This window comes from Larimichthys crocea, chromosome III (assembly GCF_000972845.2).
Source record: "Larimichthys crocea isolate SSNF chromosome III, L_crocea_2.0, whole genome shotgun sequence".
Lineage (NCBI taxonomy): Eukaryota > Metazoa > Chordata > Actinopteri > Sciaenidae > Larimichthys > Larimichthys crocea.
In genome coordinates, this window is record NC_040013.1 from 41,758,544 (window position 1) to 41,780,057 (window position 21,514).

General features: G+C 40.9%; 2 protein-coding genes across 5 annotated transcripts in view; one reads left to right on the forward strand and one right to left on the reverse strand.

The window, feature by feature from the left end:
- Nucleotides 1-14,753, reverse strand: part of LOC104934922 (ral guanine nucleotide dissociation stimulator) — a 49,327-nt gene extending 34,574 nt beyond the window's left edge. Inside the window, exon 1 of one of the 2 annotated variants that reach the window (XM_027277531.1) lies at nt 13,981-14,753. In XM_027277531.1, coding sequence (XP_027133332.1) covers nt 13,981-14,001 — 21 coding nt within the window. In that variant the 5' untranslated portion in view covers nt 14,002-14,753. Of the gene's footprint in view, nt 1-4,528; nt 4,871-13,980 lie in introns of those variants that run through there. The other variant, XM_027277529.1, reaches the window with a different exon arrangement.
- A 1,717-nt stretch (nt 14,754-16,470) lies between these two features.
- Nucleotides 16,471-21,298, forward strand: ptgesl (prostaglandin E synthase 2-like). 3 transcript variants are annotated; one of them, XM_019272321.2, is made up of 7 exons: nt 16,471-16,870; nt 18,382-18,570; nt 18,700-18,755; nt 19,049-19,219; nt 19,314-19,514; nt 19,667-19,784; nt 19,959-21,298. In XM_019272321.2, the coding sequence occupies exons 1-7, from the start codon at nt 16,580-16,582 to the stop codon at nt 20,085-20,087; spliced, it is 1,155 nt and encodes a 384-aa protein (XP_019127866.2). In that variant the 5' UTR covers nt 16,471-16,579; the 3' UTR covers nt 20,088-21,298. The 3 variants fall into 3 exon arrangements, with proteins under 3 accessions (XP_019127866.2, XP_027133333.1, XP_027133334.1); XM_027277532.1 differs by having other exon boundaries at nt 16,476-16,870; nt 19,067-19,219; XM_027277533.1 differs by lacking the exons at nt 16,471-16,870; nt 18,700-18,755 and having other exon boundaries at nt 18,447-18,570; nt 19,067-19,219.
- Nucleotides 21,299-21,514: the final 216 nt, after the last annotated feature.

Below are 21,514 nucleotides of genomic sequence, written 5' to 3' on the forward strand. Positions count from 1 at the left end.
AATAAAATAAAATTACTGACTGATCCACTGTATTGTTTAGCTGTCTAACCAACTTTTATGTTTTCATTTCATGCAATTAAATTTGAATGTTGCTGTTTGATGTTGTTGTCCGTTCTCTCTTTTTCTGTGTCTTTGAAGTGAGATATTTCTGTCGGCATCAGGGCCCGCACAAATTAATGGCTGCATCTCTGCTTGCAGTCATTCCCACTGCCGCCTCAATTATCTTCCACAATTTTAACGACCACATATGCAAAGTTTCTCCAACAAACAAAACTGTCCTCCAAACTGCATGGAGAGCAGCAGTGGAAGAAATATTCAAATCCTTTTCGAGTTTGAGTCCTGCATTCAAAAACATGAAGTACAGAACACAATACACACACAGTACACATTGTGGGGTTGTGTGATGATTAAATGAAGAAAAAAAAAAGCTCTAATTTGCAATAATTTGGACTCAGCAGTGCCCAGGTGGTGAACTAGCTCCTCTCCAGCTACCAGTCCACCCCCCATACTTTTGGTCCATGTTGGACTTGAGCCGGGCCACTCTCGGGTTCCCAAGCCAGTTCCCTACAGACTGAGCTACTGTCGTCCCCCCCCCTTTTTTTTTTTTTTTTAATAGAGAAATATTAGACAGGAAAACATTAAGACAGGAAGAAACAGTGGAGCTAAATGTCAAGGACCTTTTTTTGCTCTTCTACACGTCTGCCTGTTGCTTGCATCTTCCCTCCCGCCTGCCAGTCCAGTAGTTGTCCCCAGTGTGTTCCCACATTTCTACCTCCACATCCACCTGCCCACTTGTTCCCAATTCCCTCATCAGTATCGCTGTACACGTACCTGCCCTTAAGCTATTGTTCCCTGCAGAACTATCTACTGTGCTATCCAAGCCATAGCTTCCAGCCTTCCGCCTCGTTATCCTACCCACCATGTTTTTTTTTACCCTCGTCTGCTCTTTTTTTCAGACTTTAGCCTGCCTGCTTTTGCCCCTTTGGACTTGGTTGCCTGTTGCGGGTACCTGCAGGGGCTTTAGGGACCAAGTGGGAGCTAAGAATGAGTGACTAACAGTACACGAACTGCCTAAGGAAGACAATCTGCATACTGACGGATTAAAAACAATAAGAAGCCTGAACACTGGCCAAGAGTGTGATTGGGCAACAAATGAGAAATTAAAATATGACTGCTTCTTTTAGTCAGATTTAATTGTTGATTACATTCTGCAACACAATACCCCACTTGTGATGCTCATTGTTATTTGTTGCCTGGTGTCTCCGATGAACTACTTGAACACAGAATCAACACTCAATGAGCGTTCACAGCGAACATTATCAACAAGTCTGCAGGCGTCGCTTCATTTCCTTTAGAGCCGACCGACGGTTTGACAGCTCGATCACTTGGCAGCTGAGAACAGTTGGCTGCTGTTAAACTTTTTTACCATCAATGGTTGTCCACAAGATTTCTGCACCTTCTTGTTTTTTGACCTGTGTCAAAAAACAACTGTTCTGCCTGGAGAGACTCTTGATGACAGCCATGATGGCTTCTAACTTAAAGATAAATGTATTATTTGATAATATTAATAAACTAAATCAAATCTATGCCACATTATGAAGGGAAATAGCAAAACAGAACAAACAATAATACCAACTAACCTAATCTTACACTGCCATAACAAAAACACTCATTATTATATAAATGAAAATCATGACTAATCATTTTAATATAAATACTAGTGATAAGATTATAACATTTTATTTTAAAAAGCATGAAAAGAGAGGCACTAAATACTTCTAGGAATATCACATGAAGGCACTGGAAGGCACATCTATTACACCTTTAATCAATCCTAATGTTACATGGACACTCGGTCTCCAAGAAATTATGTTCATAGACTACTCATTTGTTTTCCAAATCTTACATCTGGCCGCTTGAGGATGGCTACAGAAGTGAGTCAGTCTCCATAAGTGGCTTCCTTCAGCCCAGCCCACTCTCTTTGCCCAACAGCCAGAGCCATCACACTGTAAGATCCAAACCAGGTTTTTTAAAACGGGTGGATGGAAACACACTTCACAGCAGCTTCACCTGACAGTTAACCTGAGCAGAAGTCTAATCAGTACCCGTGTGTGTGTATGCACTGTCTTTAACATGCGATTTCACATATTGTGACATGTATTAAAAAGTACTCTAGTCATTTAGTACTGAGGCCAAAGAACATGCAGATGTTAAAGGAATATTAAAAATCAAAGCACCAGGTCAATGATACTACATTTCCCATCATGCACAAGTGGGATCTTTTCATTACACCCTCTCTCCCTGACTAACACACATCCCCAGTTGGTAACAAAGGATGTCTGTTATAAATTTGCAGTCTCCATGCCAGAGCTGAGATAACCCTGATGACTTCACTATGATTTCATCAGCTGTTATTTTCCAACTTGTTAACGCTCCTCCACAGCCACAGAGCACTTTATACAAGTGTTTTCACAGTTTCCTTTTAATATAAACAGCTCTTAATGACTGTATGCCGAGACCCAATCATGATACATGAACAGACTGACAGCGGGGAGAAAGAGAGGGTGACTTCAGCCGACCTCAGAGAAGAACTCAGGCCACGTGAAACACAATCAGGTGTTGCAGCCGTGAGACACCGAGTGTGTTTGAGAACAGCAGAGCATCAAATCGAGTTAAATTTTATTGTCAGAGCACTTTTTATATAACAATATAAGCTCAGCTTTTATTGTTATAAGCTGAGCTCAGTGAAGTCTAACTCTGATGTTGGGTGATAAGTTCTGGCTCAGTGCTCCAGTTCATCCCAAAGGTGTTGGATGGGGTTGAGGTCAGAGGTCAGGTTCTTCCACACCAAAACCAGTTCCTTTATGAATCGTGCACGGGGACATGTCAAGTCAACACAAACTACTGACACAAAGCAGGATGAACCCTCAGGATCTAAAATATCATCAGATCAGAGTCCTCCAAAACATGAAAAACAGCTCCATTCCTTACAAGTACAGTTTGTACACTCGGGTGTCCATATACTTTTGAAAAGATAGTAGTGTCAACATAGATTCTTGAGGGGAATGATCCATCTTCTGCATTTATATACTGACATATAGATCAAAAGTGACATCATATATGTATAAAATAAGAGGGTACAGTCTAAAACACAGACTTCTATATCAATCTATAAACCATTATCATTTAAATGGGTGATAAAAGGGAAATTGCTCGGTGGGGATACGAGAACGGAAGATGTAATGATCCAAAGGTTTCAAAAAATATTAACAATTAGAACAGTTTCAAACAAAGCACTGAAAAAAAATTGCGTATCAGTCAGAGATAAAGAGCCTACAACCCTGCTGCTTTAATATCAGGCTTCTGATATATCCGGTACAAAGGAAATGTTGATCAGCAGCAAGATTTATTAACAAGCTGACACGGAAACACATTCATTAGACGCCGTGGGATTACTATAGACACGACCAAACATGTCGAAATATCTCATCTGCAGGGAGACGGTCGCCTGGGTGTGCAGGGTTTGGTGGCAGTTGCAACACACACACACACACACACACACACACACACACACACACACAAACTACACAAACTACACAAACTTGGCAGATACCAAAAGAAAGACGATCCTGTAAAACAACATTTCACTGTCATGAGGTGACACATTATGAAATCTGATAGGCAAGAAGTAAATCCAAGCAAATTCAATGACCTGAAGGCAAAATGAGTCGGGGACGAGATGAGAAGTCACCGGATGAACAGCAGAGGAGAAAAAAATAAAGTTTGCCTCTGAAACTACTAGTGGGTCATGTGATGTGACCTTTGTTTATGAGTCCTAACTGTTACAGTGAAAGTACTTCTCTCCTCGAGACCAGAGCAGGAAACAAATGTACAAAGATAAAGCCGTGATCAAGTTTACACTATAAACCACACAAATAATAAACAACGCATATATAACCGGCTCACACACAAACATTACGGTATTCATTTACATTTGTCCAAGTGCACAAATAAACACACAGGCCCGCACGGACACGCTGACATGTACACACAAACACACACGTGCTGCACATGAAGAGCTTCAAACTGTGAAACACACAAGCAAACAACTGGGCACACAAACACACACACACACACACACACACACACACTTAGGGGTCTTCTTGGAATATCTGGATATTATTCCGCTGTCTACTTTCATTATATACCGTAATAGTTTGTGTCATGTCTGCTAAAGATTCATTGAAATATACATGTGATGCCATCCACACATAATAAATACTTAAATATACTCTGCAGCATACAGTATGAGTGCAGAGAAACACACACAACCACAGAACACAGACATAAATGGGCATATACCCACACTTGGCACACACACTTGAAAATACAATTTAATACATGCACACATGCATACATACATATATATATATGAATGCACTCACACAAACACACATGCATGAATATGTACACACACACACACACACACACATGCACACACACCGTGTGATGTGGCGCTGGAGCTCACCAGATCGTCCAGTATGGTGACGGGGAAATCAAACATGCACATCTTAACGGGCTGAGCGAGGGCTCTGTGCAGGTTGAACAGGGACTTGGTTTCCATGCTCCACACTGAACGCAGCGCTGCTGCTGCTGCTGCTGCCTCCGCTGTACCGCTTGCAAATCAAGCATACACGCCGCAAAAAAAAAATAAAAATAAAGAAATAAAATAAAACAAGAAAAAAAAATAATAAAATCGAGAAGGAACTCCCAAAGCTGGCTGCTCGCTCGCTCTGCCTCTCGCCAAAGACTGCGAGGAATCCGTCTTAGAGAAAAAAGAGGAACCCCTCCACCTCCTCCTCCTCCTCCTCTCCTTCCCAGCCACCAGCACTCCCCTCGTTTCCCTCCCTCTTCCTCTTCTCGTCTTTCTTCCCCTCGTTCTTATCCTCCTCCTCCCCTGTCCCTTCCTTTCCTCACCAGGGAACGTCTTAGCAGCTGCACTCTTGTCTTTCCGTCTTCTGGAGGTATTGCCCAACAGCTCCAGCTGTTATGCCACGACCGCAGTGTGTTTGCTTTCTCTCTCTTCTCTCTAACGTTCAGACTCAAGTGCTCAGACTTATACGCATCTGCCAGATCAAAAAAAAAAAAAAAAAAAAAGAGAGAAAAAACCTTTTGCCAAATGAAATTCAGCAGGTACACAGAAGGTTTCTGAGTTGCCGTCTGACTCTCTTTCTCTTCTGCTTCATTATGCTGCAGCGATTTAATCAACAGAGAAGGGCCGGCTCTGTTTTGCTCCTGTAGTGCCAGACTGTCTGTGTGAGCCCATTAAAGATGAAGCAGGGTGACTGCTTCTGAGGCTGATGTATGATTCAGCCTCCCCGCTCATTAATGTTGCTGGTAAGATGCGAAAGCAGACGTTCTGGCTGATTTCCAGCCCTCATCTGAAAATTGTTTTCTTTTTATGAATATCTGCAGGGACAGTGAAAGTGACCGGTAAAGCTGCCAGGATGCTGACGCAATGCCTTTCGATTAAGTGTTATTAAATCTTTGATGGTGTTGAGAAAGTCCTGTCACAGATTCAAACAGTGTCCACAGTTCTGTGCCATCTTTTAAGTTTTTACTTCATCTCCTCCCAGAGATTTATGACATTCAAATTTTGCCTTTCGTCAGGTGGCACTCAGATGGTATTTTGCCTGTTTGCTGTCCATGCTTGCTTAATCTTGAGTCACATACTATTTTTTAAATGTGAACACAGCCTCTTTAAAAACATACCCCGTGGCGCTATGGAGCAATGTTTGGTTTGTTTCTCATGCTCTACTAGTCTCATATGAGGACGCACATGGACGCACACGAGCGCACACTTGATGCAATATTTATTGCTGCCAATGCTTTCACACTATTCCACCGATTGTGGGTGATAATGCACCAAAGAAACAAAGAAACAGGACGACGTGCCAGTGTGAGGCAGGAAAGAAGAAAAGTGGTAGCTTGCAAACAGTGGCTGTAGGTTTTAAAACACTCAAAATGTTGCTTTGGAAGTTTTGCAAGATAACAGAATTATAGTTATGTCCGCACTAACTACTAACTACTAACTACTCGAGCTTCCTGAAAGAACACGAGCCACGTCCTCTGCTAATTTTGTAAACAGGTTTAACACACTAAAACACACTGGGGCAACATATCACCAACACAACACTGGGTGAACTTTACCCAGTACCAGTACCTCAGACAAGGGGTTGTTTTGTCCCAGTGTTATTTTGAGTTACGGTTTGGTTATCCTAAACTAATATGGTACAGCGGCTGTTCGAACCTACTCTAGCATGTCACTACTGATGGTAAATGATATGTCATGTGCACACTGTACAGCTAACTAATATATTTGTGTCTATTTTAAGGTAAATCCAGAGGTTGTTGTGTCCAACAGTGGGTGAAAACAACTCACAGTGGAGATTTTTTATCCCATTGAGGAACTATAGAGCCATCTAGCATTTAGCAGTAAATGTTAAAGCTTTTAAGATGAGTCACTAAACACAGCCGATGAATATGAAAATGTCACAGATGACCATATTACACATGCAGAAGTCACACTTACACTGTGAGTGACGCTCATATGAATCTGTCCGCAGCTCAGTGACCTTCAGTCAGCTGTCCTACCTTTGACAGTCTAATCTGACAACAGGTAACGCATTCCTAAAGTCTAATTACCAGGTAATTTATCAATTGTCTAGTAAATTACTTTTTGTTTTTTATTTCATTTTTAAGTCCTCTAGGTACGAGTGTGTGATGATGCTCGTTTTGCAGCCTCTAAAAAGCAAGTATATCATGCCTCGTGCTTCACTCACGTCAAGTTTGATTCAAGTTTCAGATTTAGGTGACACAATACTGATTCAATTTCCAAAATATGAGTTTTCTTTGCACCTTGGCAAACACGCTGCAACACCTCGATCAAACTCCTGCTCTGTGGAAACTACCGCGCTACCACAGCTGCATTTAAAGAGAAACTAAACCTTTAAAGAGCGTTCATCTTCACATTTAACTGACTGTTCTCGGTCTGCATTGGAGGTTTTTTTTTTCTGCTGTATGTAGGTGAGGGTTTCCCCGCAGCAGCAGGACTGCATCAGAAACATCCATCCCCTTCAAATGGACTGCACATTTTCTTTATCATCTCCGCAGCCTGAACCTGAAGGCTCAAACAACCTCCTGCGAACTCTCAAAACAACAAAAAAAAAAGAGATTTCTAGCCAACATTGTCGTATGTAGGTCACACAGCTTTTACCCCAAATGGCTGGAACGGCGAGAGAAAGGAAGTAAGTTTGCTATGACCTGAAAAAAAAAAAAAAGACGACTGCCTCAGAGCTGTGAAACGTGTCTTTACTTTGTTTTTGAAAGCCTGAGGGTTCTTTATCTCACCTATCGCACGACTCATGCGGTCGGTTTTCACTTCAGCGCTGCTTCGGCTACTTTGCTTTTGTGTTTCATCATCGTGCAAATGTACAAAACTAAACTGAATGTCAACAACCACGCAGTGTAAATATTAACCATGTCTTTGGGGATTGCAAAATGAAACCCGATGATCCTTCAAAATGAGCAAAACAGCATCGTTGCTCACTCACTCTGCCTTTCTTTCTCCCATGTGGAGAATATTTACAAGACAGACGGTCTAAATATTTTAAGTATGTGCTGGTCACAAGACATGTAGTCTTTGGGAATTTCAACAAGGCACAAAGGCAGACTTCGGCCCTGATTCAAATGCAAATGGTGTTCGACGTCAAGATTTGAAAAGTACAACAGCGATTCAAGGATGAAGTGCTGCTTGCTCTTAAAAACACAGAGACAGTAGAGGAAGAAGGAGAAGAGAGGCGCAGTTGAAAGAAAAAAAAAAGAGCGAGAGGGCCTGAGACGCCACTGGGAACTGCTTTCAAATGCAGAGGCCGTCCCACGGCTGAATACTGTAGGAGAGCCGTTGTCATGGAAACAGGGAGGCAAAGCCGGCTCTTCATAGGGCTCTACAAGACCAACCCCCTCCCCCCTCCACTCCTCCCTTCCTCCTCTACAGATACCAAGCCAGGACAGGAAGCCAGACTGTAACCTGCGGGTCCGCTTCCTGTGGCGTGGGACAAAGACAGGACGGGTGGTACAGGTACGCAACACGTCCCTTTTTTTGTTCTGCAGCACGTGACCGTCAACTGTCATTACTGCTCTCGGTGTGCGGTGTGATCTTGTCTGGTGGCACGCTGCTTCGAAATGAGGATGAGGCGGTGTTACAGTTCAGGTGTCCACGGCAGCTTTCAGGGCAACGTGCAACAGGAAGATAAGACCGTCAACATCACAGGTGACTGGAAGGAGAAGTGAAACTTCTAACTTGATCACTTTCAAACTGAAAATTATTAATATTATAGTTATTTGTAGCCACCAAGTACCATCTATTGATTGTTTAGGTTACGGTATATAAAATGTCAGACTAGTAAGAAATGTCAGTTTCTGAAGTCAAAGTTCGAGTCTCGAGTTTTGAACAACAGAGAGTCAGAAAAATGGTTAGTTATATAAACTATGTAATAATGTTGACATCAGCCCCAATACTGATAGGATGGCTGAGATATTGTGCACCCTAAAATCAGAATATGATCCACAGGCAGGTGGCTTTAATCTATTTTGTTGCACAAAGTGTAACAGAAGATGTTTTATTCAAGTCTATTAAGGAAAAATACCATAGCATCTATTTTTTTTTTGCCTTTATTCAACAGACAGCTTAAGAGAGGGAAATGCTTGCAGCAGACTACTGTGGGACTAAACCTGTGCAACTATGGCAAGAACTCAGCCTTAGTACAGGAGCCCAAGGATCCAGTGCAAATTTGAACCTGATCTTGAAATGAATCATCATCGCGTGTCAGAGCAGAGATGATGGACAGAGGTTTTAATCCCTGTTCTCTAGTTGTACACTGGAAAAGAAAAACACCTCACTGAAAAGAAAAAGAAGAAAAAGAAGAAGAAAAAAAAAAATCAATAAAAATTTCCAAATGAGCGTGAGCCAGACTTCATGTTTCTGGCCTGCAAAGACTCTGGATGGAAAACTTGCCTTCAGTCAGCATGAACACGCCTGCAAATGATTACAGTGTCTACACACACACGCACACACACAAATCTGATCCGGTCACTCGGAAATTACAAACGTGGACAGTCAGCTTTAAAAAAACCCAAAAACGTATTAGAGTTGTTTGCTGACTGAACAAGCAGCTGACGAGAAAAGTCTGCAACAAGTTGAAATGTTGCACCGCTCGTGCATTTTGCAACACTGTTCATACTCCAAGCAACACTGTTTGTTCTCCAGAATATAAAAATGCTCCTGACGAGAGACTTCAAGGACAGGCCCTTCATCCACACACACACACACACACACACACACACACATAATATGCTTCGGAAAAAAAAGAAAAACCCTCGGGACTAAAAAGTGGAGGAAAATAAATATCTGATTCTTGTCACATTCCATCAGACAAAGAAGTCAGATATGCTTGGAGTGAAGTCAAGCTTCAAGAACAGTGTGGTTTCTGAAGCACCGTGCAGAAAATGGAGCGCTGTGGCTGCAACAGACAAGCCTACAGTAGTGTGTGTGTGTGTGTGTGTGTGTGTGTGTGTGGGGGGGGGGGGGGATACATTTAAAAATTTACGTGGTGGGGAGAAAAGAAGAATATGAAATAGTTGTTTACAGTGAAATCCAGGCGATGTGTTTGAGGGCTGGTTTGTCTTTGAGTGTGTGTGTGTGTGTGTGTGTGTGTGTGTGTGCGCTGAGGGTTAAATAGACCCTTTAAACAGAGGCAGCTGGAAGCCTCACATCCTGAAGCAGCCCGCTCTCATCCTGTTCGCTTTCCAGAGAAAGCTCAGCGGTGACCTTTGACACGATTCTTCATGTTTACTTGTTGCCATAAACCTCGCAGCGCTGATAAGTGTTGGCTTACAAGACAAATATTAAAGTTTTGTATTGGAACTGCACTGTGAAACTCAGGCTTGTTTGAACGTTTGCTTTTAGTATTTGATATTTCCACCTGGCAGATCTGTCACGTTTTACACCAAACAGACGGGAGAGGACAATAAATATTAACCTTGAGTGTAACTTTCTCGGGATGGAGCACACATCGGACTGATTTGTTATTTCCTGTTGACGCGAAGTGACCGTGCCACCGCTAGTGTTTCCTTTCAGTAACAGGGCGAACCCTCAGAGTCTGAGTTACATCATCAAGTGTTTGGGATTTTAGCTCATAATGTGATATATTTTGACAAAAACATGTCGCTTAGAGCTCTAAAAGGTCCTGTGTGTGTGTAGGATTTAGTGCCATCTCGCATTGAGGAAACTGAATACCCTTCGCCTCATCCTCTTCTTTCTCCTTTCAAGAGTGGAGGAGAAAGTATGACCATGACACTCGCAAAAAAAAATGTAAAAGGCCCTCTCTAGAGCCAGCGTTTGATTTATGTGTGTTCTCTACTGTAGAAACAAGGCAGTCCGTGTAAAAGGAGCTGCTTATTTTCAGCTGATTATACAAAAACGAATCAAAACATTTCTGCCAATAGATCCGCTTAAATGTTACACGCTGGAGCTTTAAAAACTAAGTTAGCAATATACTATTGTACATCCCATGGAAATTGACGGTCATCACACCATTGAGACGGTTGACACAGTTATCTCATACCGCTGCAACCCTATTAAAACATACTCTTTTCCCTACAGGCCATAAATCGTCTATATAATATGTAACAGTGTTTTTCAACTTGTGTGTAAAAAATCCATTGAAAGGGTCACAAGATAAATCTTGTGTTTACTGGGTGAGTAATAGGATCTAATGCACAACGTTCTGTTGTTTTTTCAGACTTTTCTCAATTTTTTTACTTTTTTCTGAACTTGCCAGATTGTAACTCAAATCTCAGCAAAGAATAGGGGCGGTCGGTAGCGTAGTGGGTTAAGCGGCCGCCCCGTGTGTGGAGGCTATAGTCTTTGCTGCAGATGTCCCCGGTTCAAATCCCGCATCGGACGGCTAATTTACTGCGTGTCACTCCCCCTCTTTCTGCCCCCTGCTTCCTGTCTGTCTATCTTCAGCTGTACTATCAATAAAGGCATAAAAGGCCAAAAATCTCAGCAAAAAATATAAAGTCCTGGAATTCTTAACGTAACATGCAAGTCATTGCTATGAAGTGACGTTTTATGTTCATATTTTTTCATCATGTGATGCATACAGTACTGGAAAACAGCCACATGATAATGATTCTTACTGTAACGCCTGCCTCAAAGACACACCTTAAGGGAAAACTCCACAAAAACAAACGCTGAAGAGGAGCAACAGAGTGAGAGTGACAGACATGCTACAGATGTTGTACAGTACATAACAATATTATAGGTAAATATATCGGTCTATAAAAATAAATGACAATTCAACCATCTCCACCAAGCGGCAACCTATGTGGCAAAAAACTGCAGTTCCTCAAACGTCCATTTGAAACTGGCTACGGAACAAGTCGATCTCCATGAGTGCCCACGTTTAAATGTCCAACTTTACAGCAGAAATAAACATGTTTACAGCCTGGTACAAAAAACTGTTTTGGTCTCTATAGCTAATTTCCTGATTTATGAAAACTGTACTGAGGCTGAATTTCTATTTAACTCACCCATTCAAATTATATTAAGGCTTAAAGTTATGCAGAATTAACAGCATGTGATTGACAGGTGGCTTGTTTGAGCACCCAGGGGTGATTCGGCCCGCCTCAGGTATGCTAATGGTCCACCTGTTTTTTAGACAGAGACAGGCCAACATAGCTTCAAAACAGCTCTTCAGAAACTTGCAGGCGATGTCACGCGTACTGCTGTCCATTCTTTATTCTGTCAGTGATCTACACCCACTTATTATGTTCAGGGTCACACACGGTGCTGGAGCATATCCCAGCATTCACTGAGCTGAAGTACATACTGACACACAAACACACCTTCAGATTTTCCACTTCACTCGACTCTTTGAACAATCAATCAATATTTAACAATTAATAGAAATTGATCAGCTGCTGAGAGTTTCCTGTCGACTGACTAATGGATTAATTGACTAGGCATCATCAACAAGAATGAATTTCTTATATCTCCACCAGTAACACACACACACACACACACACACACACACACACACACACAGGTTATGAGCTCCACTGACTAAAGGATATTTCCTTGAAGGTATCCGGTCCGCTGCTGAGAATAATACTGAGGCTAAAGTCTGAGCACAAGAGGACACGACAAACACCAGGAGGTTTGTTTTTAGAAAGCGACAACATTGGCTATTTTTTCCAATCAATCCATTAATTGTTTAGGACAAATGCAATCTGCAAGTTCCCAGAGGCCCATGTGTCAACTCTTAATTGCTTATTTTGTCTGAACAAGTGTAAAAAAATCCAAAGGGAGTTTGTTCATAACGATATGAGATGGAGCAAATCAGTCTCATGGTGTATAAACTTGATTTGAAGGCCAAATTCTCTGATTTCAGCTCCTGAAATTTTCTTTTGTCCTCTATGACAGTAAACTGAATATCTTAGTGTAGTGGACATTTATGACAAGACATTTATGGATGTTACTCTGTATTTGGCAAACAGTGATCGCTGTTTTCTGACATTTAATACACCAAACAACTAATTGATTAATCAATCAAAAATGATCCACGTAATAATCACTAGCGAGTTGCAGCATGCGTCTTTACATAACTGTGTACTGTACATTACTTACACTGCTTTTTCCAATATGCTATGGTGCTTTTTATACTTATTTTAGGCTGTAAGTATTTGCAGTAAGTCATATTACAAACATCATTACGAGATCCTAAAGTGACGATTATCAAATGTTTGATTTGTGCCCGCCACAACTGAACTTACAAATGCTAGAAAAACTCAGAAAGGCAGCAGATCTTTACATTGGAGAACCCCGAATCAGTTGAATTGGTTGAATCGTTGCTGAATCAGCTGACAGAGAAATAACCACAACCCAGGGCCTCAGGTGTGAGGATTTTTATCTTTTCTCTGTTATATATTATTTTTGGATAGTTGGTAGAAGGAAACAAGAAATATGAGGACATTACCTTTAAGAATGAGCGCATTTTCTACTCATTTCTAACATATTGTTTAGATATTATTTTTTAATTAACTGTTCAAACAGCTCTACAGATTTAAAAAATGATAATGGTCAAAGAAATTGCTGGTTGCAGCCCTGAAAAACTTTTAATTTACTGATGTTCTGATCAATCAATCGACATCATTTCAACACTATTTTCTTAGAAAGTAAAGTACACCTCTTTTTTTCTATCTGAACTCACCTCTGTCAACAAGTGAAACATCACAGTACTAAGAATCAAGACTAACGCTGAAACACACACACAGAAATAGAAATCAAAAATCGGTGACATAACTTAAGACAATAAGCTAAATATTCTCTGTTTATGTGACTGCATATTGAATATCTTTAAAAAAAAACACTGAAGATGTTATCTTGGACTATGACAATTGTGATGGGTGGTATTTTCTGACTTTTTAATAGGCTAAAAATAAGAAAAATACTTAAGAGATGAATCAATTAATAAAATTACCAGCAGTTGCAACATTGCAATAAAAATACTATTCCCAATTTGACTCCTCTGAGTGGCACAAAAAAAAATAAATCACTACAATGGCAAACTCCACAGTTCAAATAGCTTTTTTCTAAAAACAAATAGCAGCTGGAGAGACAGAGGGATAGAGAGAGAGAGAGATGGGAGGAAGGTTATAATGATGGAGGGAATATAAATGCAGCAGGGTCAACATTAGCGAAGCTACTGATCACCTGAACAATCAGATCCACCTTGCAGCACGCCGGGTTCATCAGACACGAGCTCTGCCGGGGGTCTTTATGAACCGATGCCGGTATGCAAATGAGCTCAGGTGTGCATTTAAATACGAAACCCGCTGACTTGACTCGTTTCTTACCTGTTTTTCCAGCATGATCATTCTCTCAGTATCATGACCTTCATGGAGTGTGTGTCCATGCGAGTTCAGGTTCACCGTTAGACACACTCCTCCTCTGCCAGCATCTTGTTCTTCACGGATGGAAAAAAAATAAATAAATAACAAGCTGGGGAGGCTAGAAGACAGCTACTGGTGTCTTTATCCTTCAGAGAAATGTCCTCGCTGACTCCAGCATGTCTCAATAGAAAATGAAGCAGTGTTTTTATTCACGGTCAGTTAACGGAGGAGGAGGAGGAGGAGAGAGAGAGAGGAGAAGAAAAAACAACCAGCTGCGAGAGCTGAGCGCTAGCTGTCGTTAGCGTGCTAGCGTTAGCCAGCTAAACCCAGCGATTATCAAAATTTTTATTTGTCTCGTGCCTTTCATCCATCGCCGCCTCGCGCCCCTTCCAGTCACGCTCGAGAAAACACAACGCGGAGGTGTCCTCGAGCATCGGCTCGCGAATCCCCGCCGCTGTTCGACGACGACATCCCAGTGAGGAGTGGTCAAGTCCGGGGAAAGATGTGGTGATTTGACCACTGTAACACTGATGCTTAAATGGATGCTGCTGCTGCTGCTGCTCGCTGGCTGAGGGGGAATCTCCGCGTTCACTGAGACAAGACGCTGCTGCTGCTGCGGGCGGAGAAACAGGAGCGTCTCAGAACAACGACGCTCCTGAACGCACCACACGTAGAAACGACGCAAAGGCGAAAACAGGCGCTCTCCTGAACAGACTCCAGAGCATTTTTTATTCGTATTAAACATTAAAATGAAAACACGTGTTCACATATGGGGTGCCGTTTGTAAAGCGTCTCGCTCTGAAAATAACAGCAACATTTTGTCACATTTAGCTAAAAAAAAAATGTTTAAAAAACTGGTTTGAATTTTTGAGAGTCACTTTTTTGCACATTTAGAACAATATTTGTGAACTTAGAGATATTTTAAATATTTAAATACAAATGTTAAATGTAAAATCTAAATGCTAAATCTAAATGTTAAATATATATATTATATATATACGGCTGAAACAGAGTCATAGTTATCCCTCAAAAGAACAGCGATAATAAGACTGCAGTAGTGATTCTTGACACTGGAAAATGTAGTTTTAGATGACCTTACTAGCTTTTTGTCACTGCTGAGCCATCTACATAACAACAGAGATAACCTCATAGTGATAAAGCCATAAAAATATTCTTAAAAAACAAAATATGTTTAACATTTCATACATTATATCAGTTATGATATAATAAAATAGTGGGAGACAGTTGTGGTTTGCACATTAAGTCCTGGATGATTTCCTCTGAAGGTTTTCCGGACAGGTGTCAGGATGAGATCCCAGATCTCCAGAACCAGGGTAAATTGGAGGGATTGTACACCCTACCTCGCCTGTTTTATAAATATAAAAAGTATTGAAAGATGCCTAACTAATATGAGTATTATATATAAAAAATAAAACCCACTTCTGGCCATGTTATCCCTACATGTGGTGGAAAAAGCGAAGTGCTTGCAATCAATAACATTCCTGTAATAGATCTCAAATAAAATAAAATAAAACAATTGTATTTTTTTTAAAGACGTTTTAAACTCAACTCTGTGTTGTTATTGTAAGGCATAGACTTATCTAATATTTTGGTGTTAGGTGGCGGGACCAGAGTTGCTAAAATGATTAGTCAAAATTGATGAACAACAACAATTTTGATTGTTGGTGAAAAGTTTTCATAATTCATCAACCAAAGAGTTAAAGCATTATCTGGCTCCAGCTTCTCAGACGTGAGGATTTGTGGCTTTTCTCTGTTGTCTATGGTTATAAATGGGATATGTCTGTTTTCTGCGTTTTTGACTGTTGGTTGGGTAAAACACGACATTTGAACACATGGGCCCTTTTTTACTATTTTCCAACATTTTATAGACTAAACTACTCAATGATAAAATAATTGCTAGTTGCGGTTCCAAGCAGAAAAATGGGTCTATACATCTCATGCAATACAAAACTACAGCCCTGCTGATCCAGTTCTAGACTGGATTGCATTAAATTGTAGGCTTGACATAGGCTCATGTGTCATTTCAAATTGGATTGATATACTCAGCGCCAGTTCTGGCTACATCTGCGCCCTGGGCGAACAACCCCCCTCCCCTATTTTAACCTGTTTTATAATGTTGTATTCTTGTAATTTGATATACTTTTATGGTTCTTTTTGTTTGTTTCAGTTATTTGCTGTCTACTCTCATTTATTGCACGGTGTCCTTGGGTGACAGAAAGGCACCTATGAAATAAAATGTATTGTTATTATTATTATTATAATAATCATAGTCAAAAATAATCATCAATGGAAAAGTCTTAAATGTTAGATGAATGTTTCATAAATATTTGCTTACTGGTTCTCATCATGCCCCCGGAGCCTACAGAGGTTCCTTTTTGCTCTGGTCTCATATGTTGTGTTTGCGCGGCCCTGGACCAGCAGCAGCAGCAGCCGCGCGCAGCCTGACAGGCGCACAGCCTGACAGACTCAGCTGAGGGCAACAACTCTACTTGACTCTACCTTCTCCTTCGCGGTGCATTTCGGGACTTTACGTAAAACCGACATGGCGGCCGCCTGCGCGAGAACGCTGTGTAAGGTCGGCTGGACTCTGCTGGACTCTCCGGCCGGTCTCAGACCCGGTACCGTGTACAGGCTGGTGGGGAATGTGAGCGCACAGGGGTCTAGGAGGGCGTACGGTACCGGCGGGACCGGGGTCCGCTCCAAACTCCTCTCCGGTCTACGTGGGGGTGGAGGCAGGGTGGTGGGCTGCGCCTTCCTGCTGGGTGGAGGTCTGGGTTTGTATCACACCGTGAAGCTCCAGGTCCAGCAGCACCTGGCCGAGGAGGACACCAAGGTGAGTCCGTGCACAGGCGCCTTTAAAGCGGTCACACTGTCAGCACGGTGTGCGGTGTTACCAGCAGCTACCTGACTGACAGGGTCACTCTGATGTAACCGAGTACATTTACTCAACTACTGCACACAGCGTGAAGTACTGGACTGTTTCCATTTAATGGTACTCTATATTTATATATTATACATTTCAGAGGGGATAAATACTCAACTCTGAACTCTTTAGTTACTAGTTACTTTACAGATTCATACAAAATATAATGAGCAAATACATTCTGGTTTATTATTATTCTTATTGTATATACATATATGTACATATATATATGTACACACACACACACACACAACACATATATATTAATATAGAGATATATATATTAGATATATATTATATTATAGATAGATATATATCAGTAGTATATAAAGTAATTAAAATCAGCTCCATCTTCATCTTCATTGGCTGTGTTTGTGTGTGCACATACAAGGAAGCTTGTGTACATACACAGATGCAGGCGCTTGAAACTACTATGTAGAGATAGAAATATACATAAATGTGTATGTAGACAACAGTAACATTTGTAGACAGAATAAGGCAGTAGTGCAATGATGCTGAAATAAATCTGGTTTGGTTTATGTACATGAGGTAGGTGACAGTATGAACAGTATGTGTATGTGATTATATTTACATGTTTACAGAGAAAGGCTGAATTTAAACAGCGAGAATAAATAATTGACAGTTTAGGGAGTGTCTGAGACACAGGTTATTGCACAGGGAGTGCACCTGACACTGTGGAGCTGTGTTAATCAGAGTGATGGCCTGTGGCATCAGGCTGTCTGTTTGTTTTGGAGTACAGTGTTCTGTAGCGCCTCCCAGAGGGGAGAGGTTGCAGTGATGTTTGCTGCCAGTTTCCTGACTTTAGACATACAGAAGTCCTGAATATTATATGATTATTGTGCAATGGGACATTCTGCTACTTCTGCTTTTGGTACTCGGAAGTACATTTTTCTGTAAACGCCGTCGAACTTGTACTCAAGAAGTCTGAGCGCATGACTTTTCCTGTTTGTTCTGAAGCTGAGCTGCTGCTGTGATCTACAGTACAGATACAGCTGTTCGCTCCATCAGCGTTGCAACAGGCCGTATTAAATCAACTGTCCATTACAAACTTGTACTGTAACTCCATTTTAGATCACAAAACTTTCAAAGATACTCAGGTTAAATAGCAGTGCATGATAAAGACAATGGCACATTTTATATAAACTGAGTAATACATGGTAATCTGATTAATTGCAAGTTTATTTGGGCACAATATCAACTGAAATTATGACGGTCCTAAGGGTGAGGTTTGCAGTATTCCCTAACTAATATATCAGTCTTGGGGAGAGGCCCTGTGTCACAATTTACATGGTGTTATTTCCAAACTAAATTTGTGTTCAATCTAATTACAGCAACTGAGGTCAGTGGAGGTCCACAGCTAATTTTGGTGGTCCCTTTTTTTCTCTGCTGGCTCGTTCCAGGTTTCAGGAGGAGGTCTGAAGTTAACTCTGTACCAGTACAAGACCTGCCCCTTCTGCAGCAAGGTGCGGGCATTTCTGGACTACCACAGGCTACCGTATGAGATCGTAGAGGTGAACCCTGTGATGAGGAAGGAGATCAAGTGGTCAACCTACAGAAAGGTTCCCATCCTGATGGTGGATAGCGAAGTGGTAAGATGGTCCAATTTCAGAACACTTGATCTGAATGTTATTTAAATTTTCCCAGGGTCTCTCCACATATATAATAGTAAGCGATTTTGCCTATTGCGTATATTTTTCTCTTTTGATGCGCATCTGCAGCAACTGAATGACTCGTCTGTCATCATCAGCGCCCTCAAGACATATTTAATCAACAAGTAAGTTGTAGCTTCCCTCATGTGATAAATGAAAATATGTTTTATATGGATGTTTATTATTATTAAGCAGCCTTGGCAATACACACCCAAGAGCCGCTGCTGTAATCCTTTATGTTAAAAATTAAAGATAGTGAACTTGAACTTAGCTCGGGACTGTTGGATGGACAAAACAAGACATTTGGAGAAGTCACCTTGGGTTGTGGGAAATTCTACTATCTTTCACGTTTATCTGACATTTTACAGTCAGTTAGGAAAACAATCAGCAGATTAATTCGTAATGAAAATAATGTCAGTAAACCTTTGTCGTCCAGGGAGAAAGGTATGTCTGAAATCCTTCGCTGCTACCCGGAGTTGAAGTCGGTGAATGAACGCGGGAAGGAGGTGACAGAATATAGCAACAAGTATTGGCTGATGCTGAGCGAGGACGAGACTTTGGCAACTTACCCAGAAAAGGATTTGCAGAAGTAAGTCCAGACCTGCTGTGCTCACGCACAAACCAGTATAGGTAGGAATTAAAGCCTGCCTACCGTGAGCATTCTCTTATTTTGAAAATTTCAGAGAGGAGATGAAGTGGCGTAAGTGGGCTGATGACTGGCTGGTGCATCTTATATCTCCCAACGTATACCGAACAACTGGTGAGGCCCTGGCCTCCTTCGACTACATCGTACGTGAGGGCAAGTTTGGTGCTTTCGAAGGTTTCTTTGCCAAATATGTCGGTGCGGCCGCCATGTTTCTCATCTCGAAAAGGCTAAAAAGTCGGTGAGTCACACATGAAAAAATGTCTTGCAGTGATCCTCTGTGTGGTTCTTCTTTATTTTCCAGGATGTACTGCATCTGTGTGTTTTGGAAATACTTCTAGTAATTGATTGTAGTGTAGTTTTTGGTTTTTAAGTCAGACTCTTTTTCGACAGACACAACCTGCAGGACGATGTCAGGCAGGATCTATATGAAGCAGTCAACGACTGGGTGGCAGCCATTGGCAAGAAGAGGAAGTTCATGGGTGGAGATCAACCTAACCTTGCAGACCTGGTGAGGGAATATGCCTGCCTCTCTCAGGGGGTTTTATGTCCACTGTACCTGCACATGCACTTTGGTCCATAGTGAAATATCTTGACACCTATTGGATAAATTCCCACAAAATGTGGCCATGGAAAAATTCTTCAATCATTCTTCAGTCAACTTTTCCTCCTTTTTACTCTGCAGGCTGTGTTTGGCGTCCTCAGAGTGATGGAAGGCCTGCAGGCGTTTGACGACATGATGGAGAACACCAAGGTCAAAAACTGGTACAGACGTGTGGAGAGAGCGTCGCTCAACTACGAGGGCCCCAACTGAAGCCGAAGTGAGTCGAACAGATCAAGAACACCGCAGAACACCAAGAGCAGCTTCGAGCCATCAGAAAGACTGGGTGGTAAACCGTGGGAAAGACGGAAAGACAGTGACCAGCATCAGGAAGCAAGAAGTCCTGCTTTGATTGTGGAAACTTTGTTTGATTTCCTGCTAGACGCATATGAGGTTAAACCTATTGATTTGTATGAAAGACTTAACTGCAGTCGTTTATGTATATAAAAAGATCACACACATGAAAATCTAAAAAAACATAAAGTCTGCTGTTCAGTTAGGGGTACTTTACTAACCTCTACTGGTTAACTGTGACACTTGCAACAATGTCAATCAAACATACTGTTTTATCAATAAATAATCAATATTGTCATCACCAAAAATATTGAAACATACTTGACCAACACAGTAAAGTCTCATTGTGAAAATATAAATTCTTGCCCCTTTAATAGTTAAAGAGTCTACATTGTTTCCATGCAGATCTGTAAAACATTTCCAGACTTAAAGCCTTAATTTCACAAAAGGACAGAAAATGCTTAACAGAGGTGTTTGTCAGTCCTAATCATAACCCGAAACATTGTTAAATATAAAAATCTAGAATAACAAGGCCTACTTTAGTGGTTTTCAACCAAAGATTGTGGACTCCCAAGCGTATTGTATGAAAAACAAATGTACAAATCTGTTCTCATTTCTTCACATTTTGCTGCAATTATGACTGACTTTCCATCATAAATATAGTTTTAGCTCTCTACAGCTTCTGACTGAAAAAGAGAAATAATTGGAGGCCTGGTACGCATCACTTAGTTTTAAGTGATGAAAAATGTTGAAATTATGGTCTTTGGTAACGCACAGTGCTCAGCTAAATTATCATTTAATTAAAGTGGATTTTTTTTAAGGCAGATGTTGCCCTAAAAAATTTTTATTTTGATTTCTTCTCTGTTCAGTAGTTTCTGTGTAAACATGCTATAAATACAACATCAGGTTATCTCTGGAGTATCTTTAATTTTCTGTGTAACTGATGCAGGATCAGTCTGGCAGCAAAGAATCAAACTTATGCGCTGGTGTTGTCTTTGGGATAGAATGAAATAAAATGTTAAGTTTGAATGTACTTAATATGCAAACTGAAGATTAATTTCTGTATTAATTGTAATAAAACCAATTCAATGTGCATAGTTGTAAAAAGTTAAAATAAATATGGACATGAAGTTGTGTGCATTATTTGAGCACTGGATAACATTTAAGCTGTAGAGTGACTTTTATAACACACACACTTTTATATACATACGTATATTTGGTTATAGCCTAACGCATAATTGATATGGAGTGTCAAAGTAAAAATGTTAAAAAATCTAATTGCACCTGCAGGATTACAAAAATACATATAAAAATAATATAAATAAAACAAGCTTGATCTTTACCAG

Bases quoted from the DNA above. Each gene is read 5' to 3' on its own strand.
- ptgesl (XM_019272321.2), top strand. From the start codon at position 16,580: ATGGCGGCCGCCTGCGCGAGAACGCTGTGTAAGGTCGGCTGGACTCTG. The intron at 16,871-18,381 runs GTGAGTCCGTGC...GGCTCGTTCCAG, and splicing joins TGGCCGAGGAGGACACCAAG to GTTTCAGGAGGAGGTCTGAA. The intron at 19,515-19,666 runs GTGAGTCACACA...CTTTTTCGACAG, and splicing joins TCGAAAAGGCTAAAAAGTCG to ACACAACCTGCAGGACGATG.